Source organism: Myotis daubentonii, chromosome X (genome assembly GCF_963259705.1).
Source record: "Myotis daubentonii chromosome X, mMyoDau2.1, whole genome shotgun sequence".
Lineage (NCBI taxonomy): Eukaryota > Metazoa > Chordata > Mammalia > Chiroptera > Vespertilionidae > Myotis > Myotis daubentonii.
Genome location: NC_081861.1, coordinates 118,053,790 through 118,069,305, shown reverse-complemented (window position 1 = coordinate 118,069,305; position 15,516 = coordinate 118,053,790). Strand labels below are relative to the sequence as shown.

General features: G+C 42.6%; 1 protein-coding gene across 7 annotated transcripts in view; it reads right to left on the bottom strand.

Moving 5' to 3' along the window:
• Nucleotides 1-9,608: 9,608 nt before the first annotated feature.
• Nucleotides 9,609-15,516, bottom strand: part of TAB3 (TGF-beta activated kinase 1 (MAP3K7) binding protein 3) — a 73,515-nt gene continuing 67,607 nt past the window's right edge. For 6 of the 7 annotated variants that reach the window (XM_059679701.1, XM_059679704.1, XM_059679703.1 and 3 more), the window contains one exon: nucleotides 9,609-13,992. In XM_059679701.1, the coding sequence (XP_059535684.1) occupies nucleotides 13,844-13,992 (149 nt within the window). In that variant the 3' untranslated portion in view covers nucleotides 9,609-13,843. The remainder of the gene's footprint in view (nucleotides 13,993-15,516) is intronic. The other variant, XM_059679705.1, reaches the window with a different exon arrangement.

Here is a 15,516-nt window from a genome sequence, read left to right as displayed (position 1 = left end):
TTAGGTTTGGCTGCGGGCGGACAGGTAATTCATTTGCGCCACTGTGCACAACTTGGGTGGGGTTGTAAATTGGGTGGGGCGGGGTCTCAGAGAATCACCAGGGTGGAGCAAACAGTGATGGCTGTCCATTAGCCATCTCTGCGTCTCGGCGTCTCCGAGTCCCCGAGTCCCGCACCCCCACAGTAACAATGATCCCTGCGAGCAGCTCTGCGAGAAAGCCACCCTTGCTTTCCAACCCGATGCCAGACAGCTCAGTTTCTCTCCATAGGAGTCTGGGTCCCCAGAGTCTTGCCAGAAATGAGTTCAGTGCAGTTGGGAGCTTGTATCTCCCTTCCAATTGAAAAAAAAGTGCACCCAGGTGCCGCTGTTTTGCACGCCTCCGTACCTCTGTTCTTGGCGCCTCCGCACCTCCTACCCAATCTCAATGTGCTTTTTTCTTTCCTTCTAGTTGTAGAACTTCCACTCAGTCAGCTTTCCCCTGGTTCTGGATGATGGCCGTTTTGTCTTTTAGTTGTAGTTTTAATGTGGTTGTGGGGGGCATCACGTACAGGTATATACCTTATGCCACCATCTTGGTTCTCTTGTTGAATTTTTTTTGTCTTTCGTCTCATGAGGGAATGACTTAACACAGGAAACTGGCAGTGCCTGCCTGAGTCCCTAGTCCTGGCTTCTGCTCACACAGCTCCAGTCCACTCTGCCCTCCCTCTGCCAGAACACAAGGTGGGTGGCTCCATAGGGAATTTTGTGTGTTGGCCCTTTAAGAAAATGCCTGAATTTCCAGCCTTCGTTCACTGGTAGACAACAACCCTGCTTCTTTTCACAGCCCAATGTTAGGTGGGTACCCTTCTCAGTTCTGGTGCTCTCTGGTGGGAGGCCCAGCTCGGGGATTAGACCCCAGAGTTTTCAGTGGTGACCCCCATAGCTGAGATATCTCTCTGAAACTTCAGTTGCTGTCTGTGGGCACTCGGCCAACACTTTCATGCCTCCGCCCCTCCTACCAGTCTTTATACGGTCTCCACTCTCAGTACTCAGGTATCAGGGTTCTCTCCAGTGAGTCTTCCATTGATTGTTCAGGAAGTTTTTCTGTATTTTAGTTGTAATGCCAGTTTGTTCCTGGGAGCGTGTCCATGCAGCATCCACTCACTCTGTCACCATTTTCCACCTCCAGCTCTGTTTCTTTATTGATCTTCTGTCTAGATGTTTAATCCATTATTTAAAGTGTTATATTGAAGACTCCAGCTATTTTAGAACTAGTTTTCCTTCAATTGACACTTTGCTGTATATATTTTGTAATACTAATGGTAGTTCTTTTAATGATTTTATTGATTTTTAGAGAGGAGAGGGATAGAGAACTAGAAATATCAGTGAGAGAGAATCATTGATCGGCTGCCTCCTGCACGCCTCGCCCCCACTGGGAATCGAGCCCACAACATGGGCGTGTGCCCTGACAGTGAATAGAATTGGTAACCTCTTGGTTCATAGGTCAACACTCAACTACTGAGCCACATCAACTGAGCTATTGTGATATTTTTACAATAGCAATGGCATAATGATAATAGTTAACAAAGTTTTTGAGCATTTAGAATATGCTAGGAACTATTCTATGTGCTTTAAATATAATTTATTTAACCCGCACACCCCATGAGATAGAGTGCTATTATTGTCCACCTTTTACAGATGAGGTGACTGAATTTGAGAGAAAGTAATTTGTAGATCACTCAACAAGTAGGTTGTAGGTAGGTCAGATAGTCTACCTCCACAACTGGAATCCCTAACCATTAATAATTCAGGCACTTCTCACACTTCAAACAAAGAAAAAATACTGTCATAAGAATTTGTGTGGCATAAAAAAGTTGCGTGCCCTACCGGTTTGGCTCAGTGGATAGAGCGTTGTCCCAAACACCAAAAAGTTTCCAGTTAGGACACATACATAGGCTGTGGGTTCGATCCCCAGTCAGGACATGTGCAGGAGGCTACCTATTCATGTTTCTCTCTCTTTCTCTCCCATCCTCTCCCTCCTTCCCTTTTCTCTCCCTCCTTTCTCTCTCTAAAATAAATTTTAAAAATGTTTGGTAGATATTTGAAAGAAGATTTAGTTTATGTGAAACACATAATCTTATTATATGGAGATTTAACCAAGCTCACAACTTTGTCTATTTTGCCTGTTAAAATATGAGAGTTGTGTTTGAGTTTTACACATAGATGTAGGAGAATTCTGATATGACCTTTGTTGCTTCTATCCTAGCTGCTGTATTGATTCCTTCTGGTATCCCTTATTGCACCTCTTAGATCCAGAATTCACAATGCGTAAACCTAGAATAATTTCTCCATTGATTCAGTTTTCTAAAGTTTTACTGCCTGAATTTGTAGTTTAGAATTTCATAAAAATTATTTTTCATTTGGCCCTAGCCGGTTTGACTTAGTGGATAGAGCACTGGCCTTCAGACCAAAGGGTCCTGGGTTCGATTCCGGTCAAGGGCATGTACCTTGGTTGCAGGCTCCACCCAGGCCCTGGCCACGGCTCGTTCAGGAGGCAACTAATCAATGTGTTTCTCTCACATCAATGTTTCTTTCTGTCTTTCCCTCTCTCTTCTACTCTCCCTAAAAATCAATGGAAAAATATCCTCGGGTGAGGATTACCAAAAAACACATTACTTTTCATTTGAAGCAACCATTCCTGATCCGATTGTTCCTTTCTGAGAGGACATTACTGAAAATTTTTTTTAGAATTAAAATTAGAAATTAAAGTTTTCTCTTCTGCTCTGATTCCGTAGAATAAGGTCCTCCTTTCAGAATACTCTATACAGTCACTGATTTTTTTAAAAATATATTTTATTGATTTTTTTACAGAGAGGAAGGGAGAGAGATAGAGAGTCAGAAACATCGATGAGAGAGAAACATCGACCAGCCGCCTCCTGCACATCCCCCACCGGGGATGTGCCTGCAACCCAGGTACATGCCCTTGACCGGAATCGAACCTGGGACCTTTCCGTCTGCAGGCCGACGCTCTATCCACTGAGCCAAACCGGTTTCGGCCAGTCACTGATTTTTAAGGAATTTTTAAAACGATTATGTGGGTCATTCCCTGGCCAGGTTGCTCAGTTGGTTGGAGTGTCATCTTGGTCACCAAAATGTTGTGGGTTCGATTTCTCATCAGGACACATACCTAGGTTGTAGGTTCGGTCCCTGCCTGGTTAGTATGAGTATGGGAGGCAATCGATTGGTATTGGTGTTTCTCTCTCACTTTGATGTTTCTCTCTCTCTCTCTAAAAATCAATAAAGAAAAAACATATCTTCAGGTAAGGATTAAAAAGGGATTACGTGGGTCACTGCTTGAATAGTTTAATCCTTAATGAAAAAGAAAGCATGAAAGTTTTCTACTTTTTCCCTGTAGCTTCATGTTTCTTGATTAGAAATTACTTGGTTATAGAGTATAGGGAAGACAGGGAAGTTCAATGTTTTGCTAAGCATTTGTTTTTGCCCCTCAATAAGCAAGCACTAGTGGGTGCTACTTTAGTTGTTTACTGTGGGGCTGAAAGTTGCTCCCTGGAATCCTCAGCTAGGCCAAGCGAGTTTTCCCTCCGTGTTCACTATGGCAGCTTGTAGATACTGGGTGCATGACACCTCATAAGGATGTGGTGAAACCACTCCCACTTAAATGCCTTGCTTATTTAGTGAACCCTGGTGTGAGACAGAAAACAAATGCGAGTCTCTGTGCTTCCTGTCCAGCATACAGATCCTTCCAGTTACCTACTGCTCAGAGTTTTTTGGTCTTAATGGACTCTGTTGGGGAGTCCTATAAGACCTGCTTTTGCAGGTTGGCCTTCACTGATGGCTGGAATTGTGGCCTGGCTGACCCTGGTCACTACTGCCCTCAATACTTTCCCATCTGCATCCTGTCAATTCCAACCTCCTGAGAACACCCTTCCTTTTCTCCAACCCTTAAAAATGTTTTTGTTGTTGTTAGTTATTTCAGAATTGGGGTAGAAAAACTCAAATTGTAACCTTGAGCTTAGAGTCCACCACATGTGACCATTTGATTCATTATCAAAGTGTATAGGGAATACAAACTATTTTAATATGCTAACACAATTTCCTCTTCTCCCCACAACCCAAAATACCTTTCAAATGAAGATCTTTTTGAATCCTGCACACCCAAAGCAGACTACTCTTAGTGATTTAAATCTGTTAGTGGTTCTTTTTTTTTTTTTTTTTTAAACTCAGTCCCTTTTTTTTTTTAATATATTTTATTGATTTTTTACAGAGAGGAAAGGAGAGAGATAGAGAGTCAGAAACATCGATGAGAGAGAAACATCGATCAGCCGCCTCCTGCACATCCCCCAGTGGGGATGTGCCCACAACCCAGGCACATGCCCCCGACCGGAATCGAACCTGGGACCCCTCAGTCCGCAGGCTGACGCTCCATCCACTGAGCCAAACCGGTCTCGGCCTGTTAGTGGTTCTTGATCAAGGGAACAAAACTACCTAAAAACAGGCTCAGTACCCAGGACAATAAATTGTACAAGTAAGTCCAAAAAAAGCAGAGTATATAGTCTTATCTAATAAAGAGGGAATATGCAAATTGACTGTCACACAGCAGCGGTCAAGATGGCTGCACCCCCAGCGGAGGCAGGGATTCCATAACACAAAATGGCTGTGCCCACAGCGGAGGTCAAGTTCCCATAATGAGCCTTAACGAGCTATTAGCAGGGACCTGAGGCTGTGTGGCACTGGGCCCCCCCACCCGGCAGGGCTTGACGGGGGACCTCAGGCTGCACCCCTGGCACCAGGCAGGGGGACCTCAGGCCGCACCCCCCGCCTGGCGGGGCTTGACGGGGGCCTCAAGGTACACCCCCCGCCCTGGTGCTGGGCCGGGAGACCTCAGGCTGCTCCCTCTGCCCCGGGCCGGGGGACCTGAGGCTGTGTCCCCCCTCCCAGTGCCAGGCCAGGGGACTTGAGGCTGTGCCCCCTGCCTGACTGGGCTTGATGGGGGAGTCTCAGACTGTGCCCCCTGCCCAGTGGGGCTTGACAGGGGACCTCAAGGCGCGGCCCCAGCCCCGACTTGGGCTTGGGGACCTCAGGCCACGCCCCCCACCCCTGCGCTGGGCCAGGGGACCTGAGGGTGCGCTGGGGGACCTGAGGCTGCACCCCTCACCCAGTGGGGCTTCACAAGGATGGGACCGGCCAGGTCTGGATCTCGCCTAATGGGTGTAAGGCCGGCTGGGTCTGGGTCTCGCGTGATTTTGAGGTGCCGTGGGTGGGCAGGGACTTGACTCTGGGTCCTATGGCATGCCTCAGACTCTGACAGGAGGAAGATTTTCATATACATTTTACTAATTTTCTTTCATCTCTGACACTTCTATTATAGAGAAAGGGCAAATAGCAATATTAAAATATTTCCTCAAGCCCTAACAGGTTTGGCTCAGTGGATAGAGCGTTGGTCTGCAGACTCAAGGGTCACAGGTTCGATTCCGGTAAAGGGCATGTACCTTGGTTGTGGGCACATACCCAGTATGGAGTGTGCAGGAAGCAGCTGATTGATGTTTCTCTCATCAATGTTTCTAACTCTCTATTCCTCTCCCTTCCTCTCTGTAAAAAATCAATAAAATATATTTAAAAAATATTTCCTCTAATTAATCCCCTTTTAATGTGCACTGGTGCATGTGCACCAGTGGGGTCCCTCAGCCTGGCCTGCGGGATCAGGCCGAAACCGTCTCTCTGACATCCCCCAAGGCATCCCAGATTGCGAGAGGGTGTAGGCCAGGCCGAGGATTCCCCACTGGTGCACGATTGGGGCCGGGGAGGGATGCAGGAGGTTGGCCAGCCGGAGAGGGACCACAGGAGGGCTCCAGGGCATGTCCAGCCTGTCTTGCTCAGTCTCAATCGACTGGACCCCAGCAGCAAGCTAACCTTCTTGGAGCATCTGCCCCCTGGTGGTTAGTGCACGTCATAGTGACTGGTTGACTGGTCTACTGTCTGACCCCTGGTGGTCAGTGCATGTCATAGCAAGAGGTTGAGCTGCCTTAGCATATCATTATCATATTACACTTTGATTGGTTGAACAGCCAACCAGTCAACCAGACACTTAGCATATTAGGCTTTAATTATAGAGGATAATAACTAGCATTTTGTTTCCAAACTGCAATCCAAAACATTAGGAAACTAGGGTGTATCACCTGATTTTTCTCACAAGCCATGGAAGAGTGATCAAAAGCACACCCATCACTGTTCAGGAGATGACTGCTATGAGAATCTGGATCTGATGAACCAAAATCTTACCCACATATTATATACTCTATTAAAACCTTTGAAACCTCAGACACCAAACATCACCTGGTAATGTCCTGAAAAAAGGCCAACAGGCCAAAGTCAAGTTAGGAAGTTTTTGTAGAAATGGAGGTGGGAGACAAACCCTGGGCATCCACGCCCAGCAGTCCCCCACACTTCTGCCTGGAAAACTGAGCTAATCACTACAAAGAGAAATCATTATACAGATAATGGATTACAGATTGGTGTTTCCCTCTCACACTGTTTCTCTCTCCCTCTCCTCCTTCCTCTCTTTCTAAAACTAAAATTAATTCTTTAAAAAATGACAATACAGGATGCAGGAAACGACGACAAGGGGGAAAAGAAAAATACTTTACGTACTATTTTTTAAATTGTTGCTAGTATTACAGATATCTCCCATTTATCCTCCTTCCCCCTCTCCAGCCCCTCCCCACCCCCTAGGTTTCACCACCTTATTGCCCATGCCCATGGGCTATGCATATATTACTAATAAAAGCCTAGGTGGTTCTCACGCCGTGATGCCGTGATGCCCTCACACCATCACAAGATGGCTGTGCGCACAGCAGGCACGCGCAGGTGGGTGGGGCTGGGCTTGACCCTGCGTGCATGAGCGTGCTGGAGGGAAGTTTACCAGGAGGTGCATCGGAGGAGCCCCTCGGGCTAAACATCAGGGCAAAGGGCACCACCCCACTCCACCTCCACCCGGGGGAAATGGGATTCAGCTCCAGTGTTGGGATAAACCTGGGGTAGCGGGAGCTGCCCACACTCCACGTCCACCCCACAGCCTTGACCTGGGGTATGAACATGACAGAAAACCTCCCTGGTCACTGCCTGGTCCCCTACCCTGAGCTTCTCCCCACACAAGAGCAGTGATTTCATTCCTGACAAGAGCAGTGACCTCACTACCTGACAATGGAGCCCAACAGAACGTGGAACCCTGGTAGCCAGGCAGCCACATTCTAAAACAGTCCCTGCCCAGCTCATTTGATAGAGACGTTCCCATCAAGGCATGTTCTGCTGTTTGCCGCAGTCCCCCCGCCGTGATAGGCAAAGAGCCAGCCAGGACAGCTTCTTCCACCGCTGCTGCTGCTGCTGGCTCCACACTCAGCCCCGACGCCTCTGGCCATTTTCACGGGGAACCCGAGGTAACCCAGGGAGGCCCAGGGCGGTTTCTTAGAGCCAGGCCACCACTCTCATCCCCCTCACCAGCCCCGTGTCCCCTGGGGCACCGGCCCTGTGGGGCTGTGGGACTCTGGGACTCAGGGGAGTCCCGCAGACCCATGGGGCACCGGCTTTGACACTGTGTTCCCATGGGCACCATTACAGACTCCGACAGGAGGGAGGAGGGAGCCGGATACCCAACCCAGGACTTGGCAAATAGTGATATTAAAATATTTCTTCTAATTAATTCCCTTTCAATGTGCATGAATTCATGCACTGGGCCACTTAGTAAGTATATAAGTTTGTTGGTTTATCTTTTATCTACCCAACCCCACATAGAGGTATGTCAGTCTGTTCCATCCCTCCCTGCTTTGGGTCTTATTTTGTTAGTCAATTCATTTTGTTCATTAGATTCCACAAATAAGTGAGATGATGTGATATTTGTCTTTCTCAGTTTGGCTTATTTCACTGAGCATAATATTTTCCAGGTCAATCTATGCTGTCCCAAAGGGTAGGAAAGAGATTCCTCTTTTTTACAGCTGCATAGTATTGCATTATGTAAATGTCCCACAGTTTGTTTTTTTTAATCCATTCATTTACTGATGAGTACTTGGGCTGTTTCCAAATCTTAACTATTGTAAATAACACTGCTATGAACATAAGGGTGCATATATTCTAATTGGTGTTCTGGAATTTTTAGGATATATTCTCAGAATTGGGATCACTGGGTCAAATGGAATACATAGTATTTTTAAAAAATCAAGTCTCTATTTTTAAATTTTTATTATCTTTACAATATTTTTATTGATTTTAAAAAGGGAGGATAGATAGAAACATTGATTAGCAGCCTCTTGCATGCCCCCTACTGAGGATCGAGCCCACAACCTGGGTATGTGCCCTAACAGGGAATTGAACCAGGACCTCTTGGTTCATGGGTTAATACTCAACCACTGAGCCACACTGACCAGGTGCTTTATATACTATTTTTAAAGTTATCTTTGATCTTTCTATGCTTTACTTTACTGTAAGATGTGGTGGAAGATAACCATATACTAATAGTTGATGAGGTAAAGTATCCTTATGATTTCTGACAGGGAGGGGAAATATATAAACAGATTAAAGATGTAAGAGACATAATTTCAAGTGTTCTATTTATACCCTAATTTAGATATGCTTGTAAAAAATTCCTAAGAAAACTTTGGTAATTTAACACTAGATATTTAATAATACATTATTTTGTAAGGTGTGATGAGTATATGGTGCTTATGTTAAATTTAGATGACTTGCTATGTCTGAGATTTGCTTCAAAATAGAGAGGTGGATAAGAACTTGATGAAATAAGATTGCTTATATATGGATAGTTTTGGCAGTTGGGTGATAAATGCAGGATCATTATGATTCTTCTGTACTTGTCTGAAAATTTTCTTACAGTAAAAATTTAAAAGAAATTATTTTGACTTGAAATACATTTTTTGTTTTTTTTCAATAGGACATGATTTATCTTTCTATTGTTGAATGTATTGCATATGTCTCCTTTTCCCCCCATTGACCTCTCCCCAGCCGCTCCCACTTCCCAGCATATACCCTCACCCCCCTACTGTCTATGTCCACTGGTTATGCTTATATGCATGCATACAAGTCCTTTGGTTGATTTCTAACCCCTCCTTTCTCCCTCCCCTGCCTTCTCTCTGAGGTTTGATTGTCTGTTCGATGTTTCTATAATAAATACATAGTCTTAATCATTGAATTGTCTATCTACTATAATTCATCTGTGGTAATTTCTGTGCAGAAGCTGGGAAGTTAACTCCAAACCTTAGCAAATCGAGGTTCAGGGTCTCCGTGATTATTTGCCTTAGAAAAATTAGCTACAAATGATATAAAGATAATACTACTTTCTTTTGTGAGTAGTAAATAATGTAAGTTCCTAACATATTCTACCTTTTATATAAAATTTGCTTATATATACGTTAACCCAATTTAAAATTAATGTACATGTAATACCTCAAAATTTAACATTAGTACATATTCTAATAGAACAGAAATGTGACCAAATAGTAGGTTTCTGAGAGCATATTTCAGACCAGAAAATATAAGTGTTGGAACTAGAACAGGTTTGATACTGTAAGTCATTTCTAAATACACAGAAAAGATGCAGAATGTAAAGTTTACTTTTTGTTTATTGATTTATTTTGCAGGAATCATTGACTTTCCGAATATGTATTGTTTGGAGGTACAATGCATGCATAGCCTTTTAAATTGCCTTTGTACAATTTCACTTCAAAATAATTTGATTCACAGCATACACAGAAATCTAAGAGTCATGGTATTTACAAGATTTAATACGTTCTTGCTGTTTTAATAAAGAAATGGATAAATTCTTTTATAGTAGGAAAACATGGACATTGGGTATCATTAAGAATTCAGAATTGTTCAGTCTCAAAGTAACTTTTCATGGCTTTAAAAATTAAAATTGAGACATTCTATTAATTTCGGAATGCCCATGCCATGCAAAATCTAATTTTAAATATCTGGGGTTGCACATGATATAGGAAAAAATGCATTTCTGGTGAATGTGAAAACGTCATCAGAATTAAATTTTACAGTAAGAAAACACTGTTAATTCTCTCAGAAAGATTCAGTAGTGGTGCAACACAGTGCCTAATTTAGTGATTTTTTTAAAGTAACATTTCAGTGATCATTTTTCCTTCTCTACAGATATACAGACACACACTGTAACATGAACTCATTCAAAGTCTGAACAATGACTACAGTATTAAAATAAATCAGTTTTAACTATAAAGGGACATCTTCACATTCCAGGATACATTGTTGATATTTTCAAAGAGCAATCTTCCTATACCTTGTATTCTTTGTTTATACCATCAGACATTACAATTATCTCTTAAAATACTACATAAAACTTGAGTTGCCACAGAAAGCTGGGTATGAACCTTAGATAACTGGGACAAGGCAATGACAAAATTTTAGGGAATAATTAAAATACTAAAATTGAGACCAGCTCCTTAAAAATTATTAAACTGCTCATCACACACCCCATTTCTTTCAGGGAAATAAACAAATTAGCAACACTTCCCCCACCATCGTTAGTCTGCTCTAAAAACTACTTTTACAATGCATTTATTTCTTTAAAACCCTGCTTCTACCCTCTCCCAAACAAGGTCATTATCAATTTGAAACATTTTTACAATGCTTATTAGAAAGTTTCTGGGTCCTCTATAAACTTTTAGGACTTACTCCAAAATTTAGGGGGCCATGCACTTTAACAAAATGGTAAATGTGCTCTCCAAAAACCCAGTTTTTAAAACAGTGAAATATTTGAAATGTGTCTGGCCTGGCTGGCGTTACATGGTGGCTAGAGCATCAGCTCCGAGAGGGTGTCTGCATGAGGCAATCATTCATGTATATGTATCTGTCACATGGATGGTTCCTCCCCCCCATCCTCTGTCCCTCCCTCCCTCCCTTTCACTCTCTCTGAAAAAAAAAATCAATGGAAAAAATATCCTCAGATGAGGATTAACAAAAATAATAAAATGTGTCATTAGGTCTGTGTTAAGAAAAAAAGTTTTTAATAGAAACAAGAAGTGTACCAATTGATCCAAAGAGCGTAGGCACCCATCAGCAGGCAGGCAACATCCAATTTGTATCCTACCATTTATATGCCAATTGTCTGTATATATCAATCTAACTAGGAGATCCTTTACCTTGAAAGTTGACTGAATTCTTATTCAAACTGGTCACAGACAAGAAGTAATGGATATATGGGACACAGTTGAATGTATCAGATTTATCAGTATCCAATGATTTTGCTTATTTTAAAAACTGAATACAGCCTATGTTGGTGTATGAAACTTAATGCACAATCAGAAATGAACACATACAAAACACTTCGTTAAAATCAATCTGATGTGTCATACCCCACCCTCTATACCTATCAAATAGACTGGTTTCTCATTTTCCCTGGCAGGTGAAAACAATGATTGACTAGATATATCACCAAAGGATGGGAACCATGCATCTACTGTATGACAGCAGCTTAGTAACCTGGATGTATGTTCATGCAATAGTTTTAAAGTCATCTACATGGTTTTAATAAAGCATCAAACTGTTTTCATACATGCTACTTTCATTCTCAACTGCCAACTGCCAAGTTAGCTGCTGCCACTTGAGCATATCACTAAGAATATTGGTAAACCTTTAGCTAGAACACCAAGCATCATATAGATTTCCCCCTAAATTGTTACTAAATGCCAAGTGGGGTCCACTATCACTAAAGAGATAATGAAACCATACAAAGGCAAAGATGATGGAATATTACAGAACAGGACTGATAGACTGTTATTGGAGACTGACAGATACATGTTACAAAAGCCTTTAAAGCAGCCGTGGGCAAACTACGGCCCGCGGGGATGCGGCCCGCGGAGCCGAAAGAGCGGAGGGTTCTCTTGCTCTCCCCTCCGCTCCTTCACCAGCAGCAGTGTTAACATGGCAACGTCGGGAAACACGGCCGCAGCTCCTTCTTCTGAGTCCAGTTTAAGAACCCATTGTGGCCCTCGAGTCAAAAAGTTTGCCCACCCCTGCTTTAAAGGATGCTGTTTTCAGGTCAATGCTTTTAAGTCCATCTGCTTTCTCACCATTGTTTTCACAGTTTTGCCACAGTTGTTGTATGAGAGAGGTTTTACCAGTGTTATTACATAGCCACACTTCGTAGAGTGTGAAAGTATGATTTTGATGGAAAACTATGATGATGTGTTATGCCTTTGGTTTCATTATGGTATTAAGTGCAGCTTATTTTTCCAGGTCTGCCAGAGATTACTGCCAAATTAGAATGCAATGACAGCTTGAAGCGTGTGTGTGTGTGTGTGTGTGTGTGTGTAAGGTGGATATTTCTAAATTTATAACCCCAGGAAAAATCCTTAAGGATTAGAAAATATTTCACTTTTATTGCTGTTTATATTTACCCAAATAAGGGGAAGATTCCAAAATCCAATTCTCAACGATGGTAGAATCCTTAATTGAATGTCTTATTAAAATTTTTCCAGTGGTGCATTCTAGGGAATCACATGATTTTACATCTCTTCAGTTGTGCACACCCTAAAGTTCTAGTTTCAGACTAAGGAGTGCTTCAGTATCACTTGAACTACTTGGAGCAAACTCAGTGTTATTTCTGAATATAGTATGTTAAATTTGAAAAGTTCTTAGCTTCAAAGTCCTTTTCATTCACCTTATTCTTAATCATATTTTTTTGACTACCCTTCTCTTCCTCCCCAACTTTATATTAGCCCACTGTAATTTCCCTCTCTGGTTTATGAATGTATGTGCAAAAAAAATATTTATTGAACTAAAATTAATTTTTTTCAGCTAAGTTAGGATTATGGCACAAAGTATTATCTGTGCTGTAAACATCATGAATCCCTCACAAAACTGAAAGGAGTGGGTAGAAAAGGCCCTATGTACTGCAAATGTATCTTGTAGAACCACAGCTGAGATCAAGGTTTCCAAATGGATTTTGGAATGGATTTACAATGGGCATACATTCATTGTGCAACTGATAAAGCAGTTTTATGAGAAGGTCATTCATAAAATCATACTTCGTAAGGACTCGTTTGTTATTTTTAAAACCAATGACCTAATAAAAGCATGCAGTAGCTTCAAAAATATATCTATTATGTGGCGTAATTAGGTCTTGGTTACCAGTGTTGATATAGCTTGATGAATCATTGCACAAGCAATGATTATACTTTTGACAAAGGGCACAATATGCCTAATTCCTGACTACTGCAAATCACATTTTAAAACATCCTGTTTGTGTGTTGGAAATTACCCCTGAAAAAAAGCAGCAATTACAAATACCCTATTATTTTGCCCCCCACCCCTGCCCATCATATTCTAAGTGCTTTTCCCTGTCCTCTTCAGGAGGAAGCAATGGGAAAAAGCATGGGGAAGGGGGGGGGGGGCGCTTTGTTTTTCAGAGAGCTGTGACCAGGTAAGTCTGCTATGGGGATTCACAGTTTGTCTGCATAAACTGTAATATGTCACACTATGATTCCAAGTTCTAGTTTATAAAATAAGGGCCACTCAGCAGTAACTTCAACAACTGGATCCCACAGAAGAGCTCTTGACTTCTCTGTGTACATTCTTTCAGGAGAGAATCCTTTCCCAGTTTCAAGTATCCCTTTCTGTCTCTCACTCTGTAATGAGTTAAGAAGGGAAAAAACCTTCCCCATTTTTCCTGTAGTGAGCACAGGCAGCTACAGTGCATTCCTCCGCCCCCTATGGAATCTGAAATGAAAAGGCTGGACAGATGAAGATCCCCGCAGTTTCCTTCTAATGGGCGCTCAGCTTCACTGTCAACCTGGTGCAGACTCTTCTGAACTCAGGTGTATCGGGGCATCTCACACTGCTCACAGCGATTTAGTGCTGGGTGGTTCAGAAACGTACAGCTGTCACAATTCCATGGGGCCCCTTCATAGTCTTCATCTCGGGGCTGTGTCTGAGGATTGTGCTTGGAGCCAGGTAGATGCTCTGAGGGAAGTTAGAATGGAAAGAGAGAAAAGAGATTGATTTTTTCCCCCCAAGTATAATCCAAACTGAAATACAAAACAAACAAAAACAACAAGTCTAGCATAGATTACCTTCCAAGCTTATTATCCATAGATAGTGGTTAATAAGCTCATTATCCACAGACAGTAGTTATTCCAGCCAAATGAAAAAATGAGATGTTATATAGCATGTTAAAATAATTCTATGACCAGCCAGTATGGCTCAGTGGTTGAGCGTCGACCCATGAACCAGAAGATTGTAGTTCGATTCAGGTCAGGGCATATGCCTGGGTTGCTGGCTTGATCTCTAGCCAATCAATGATTTTCTCTCATTATTGATGTTTCTACCTCTCCCTTCCTACAAAATCAATAAAAAAGATATTTAAAAAATTAATTCTGCTTCCTCCTGCCATCTTCAGTCCTGTGTGTCACCCCCTCATACTAGCCACACTACATTAAACATCTGATTAAATGTGCAACTTCTTTTAGACCATCAGTTTCACAATATGCATGTGTTTTATAATGATGGTTCATAAATGGCAGTAAGAGTTCATAACAAAGTTTCCCCCAGAATGGTAAAAAGAGAAAGATAAAGCCCCTACAGTTACTTTTTCATAAGCTAAATTCATTTAATATAAACAATTATCTTTTATTCTCAGGCTAGAGGCCCCGTGCATGAATTCGTGCACCAGGGGGGTCCCTCGGCCTGGCCTGCAGGATTGGGCTGAAACTGGCTCTCCGACATCCCCCAAGGCAGCGGTTCTCAATCTGTGGGTCGCAACCCCTTTGGGGGTTGAACGACCCTTTCATAGGGGTCGCCTAAGACCATCGGAAAACACATATATAATTACATATTTGTGATTAATCACTATGCTTTATGTTCAATTTGTAACAATGAAAATACATCCTGCATATCAGATATTTACATTATGATTCATAACAGTAGCAAAATTAGTTATGAAGTAGTAACAAAAATAATTTTATGGTTGGGGGTCACCACAGTATGAGGAACTGTATTAAAGGGTCGTGGCATTAGGAAGGTTGAGAACCACTGCCCCAAGAGGTCCCAGGCCACATTGTGAGAGGGCGCAGGCCAGGCTGAAGGACCCCACTGGTGCACAATTAGGGCCATGGAGGGATGCGGGAGGTTGGCCAGGCAGGGAGGGACCCGTGAGGGCTCCAGGGCATGTCCGGCCCATCTCACTCAGTCCCAATCAGCCGGACCCCAGCAGCAAGCTAACCTACCAGTCGGAACATCTGCCCCCTGGTGGTCAGTGCACGTCATAGCAAGCAGCTGAGCAGCCTTAGCATATCATTAGCATATTAGGCTTTTATTATATAGGATTCTTTCCTACCTATTAGGTTTTTTTTAAATGTCTATGTGTAGGCAATATAAAATGCTGGCAACTTTATGTTAGTCCTTGGGATTTTATTTTAAAAAACCTTTAAACTAAGTCTTGGCTGGGTAGTTCAGTTAGAATGTGGACCTGATACACCAAGGTTGTGG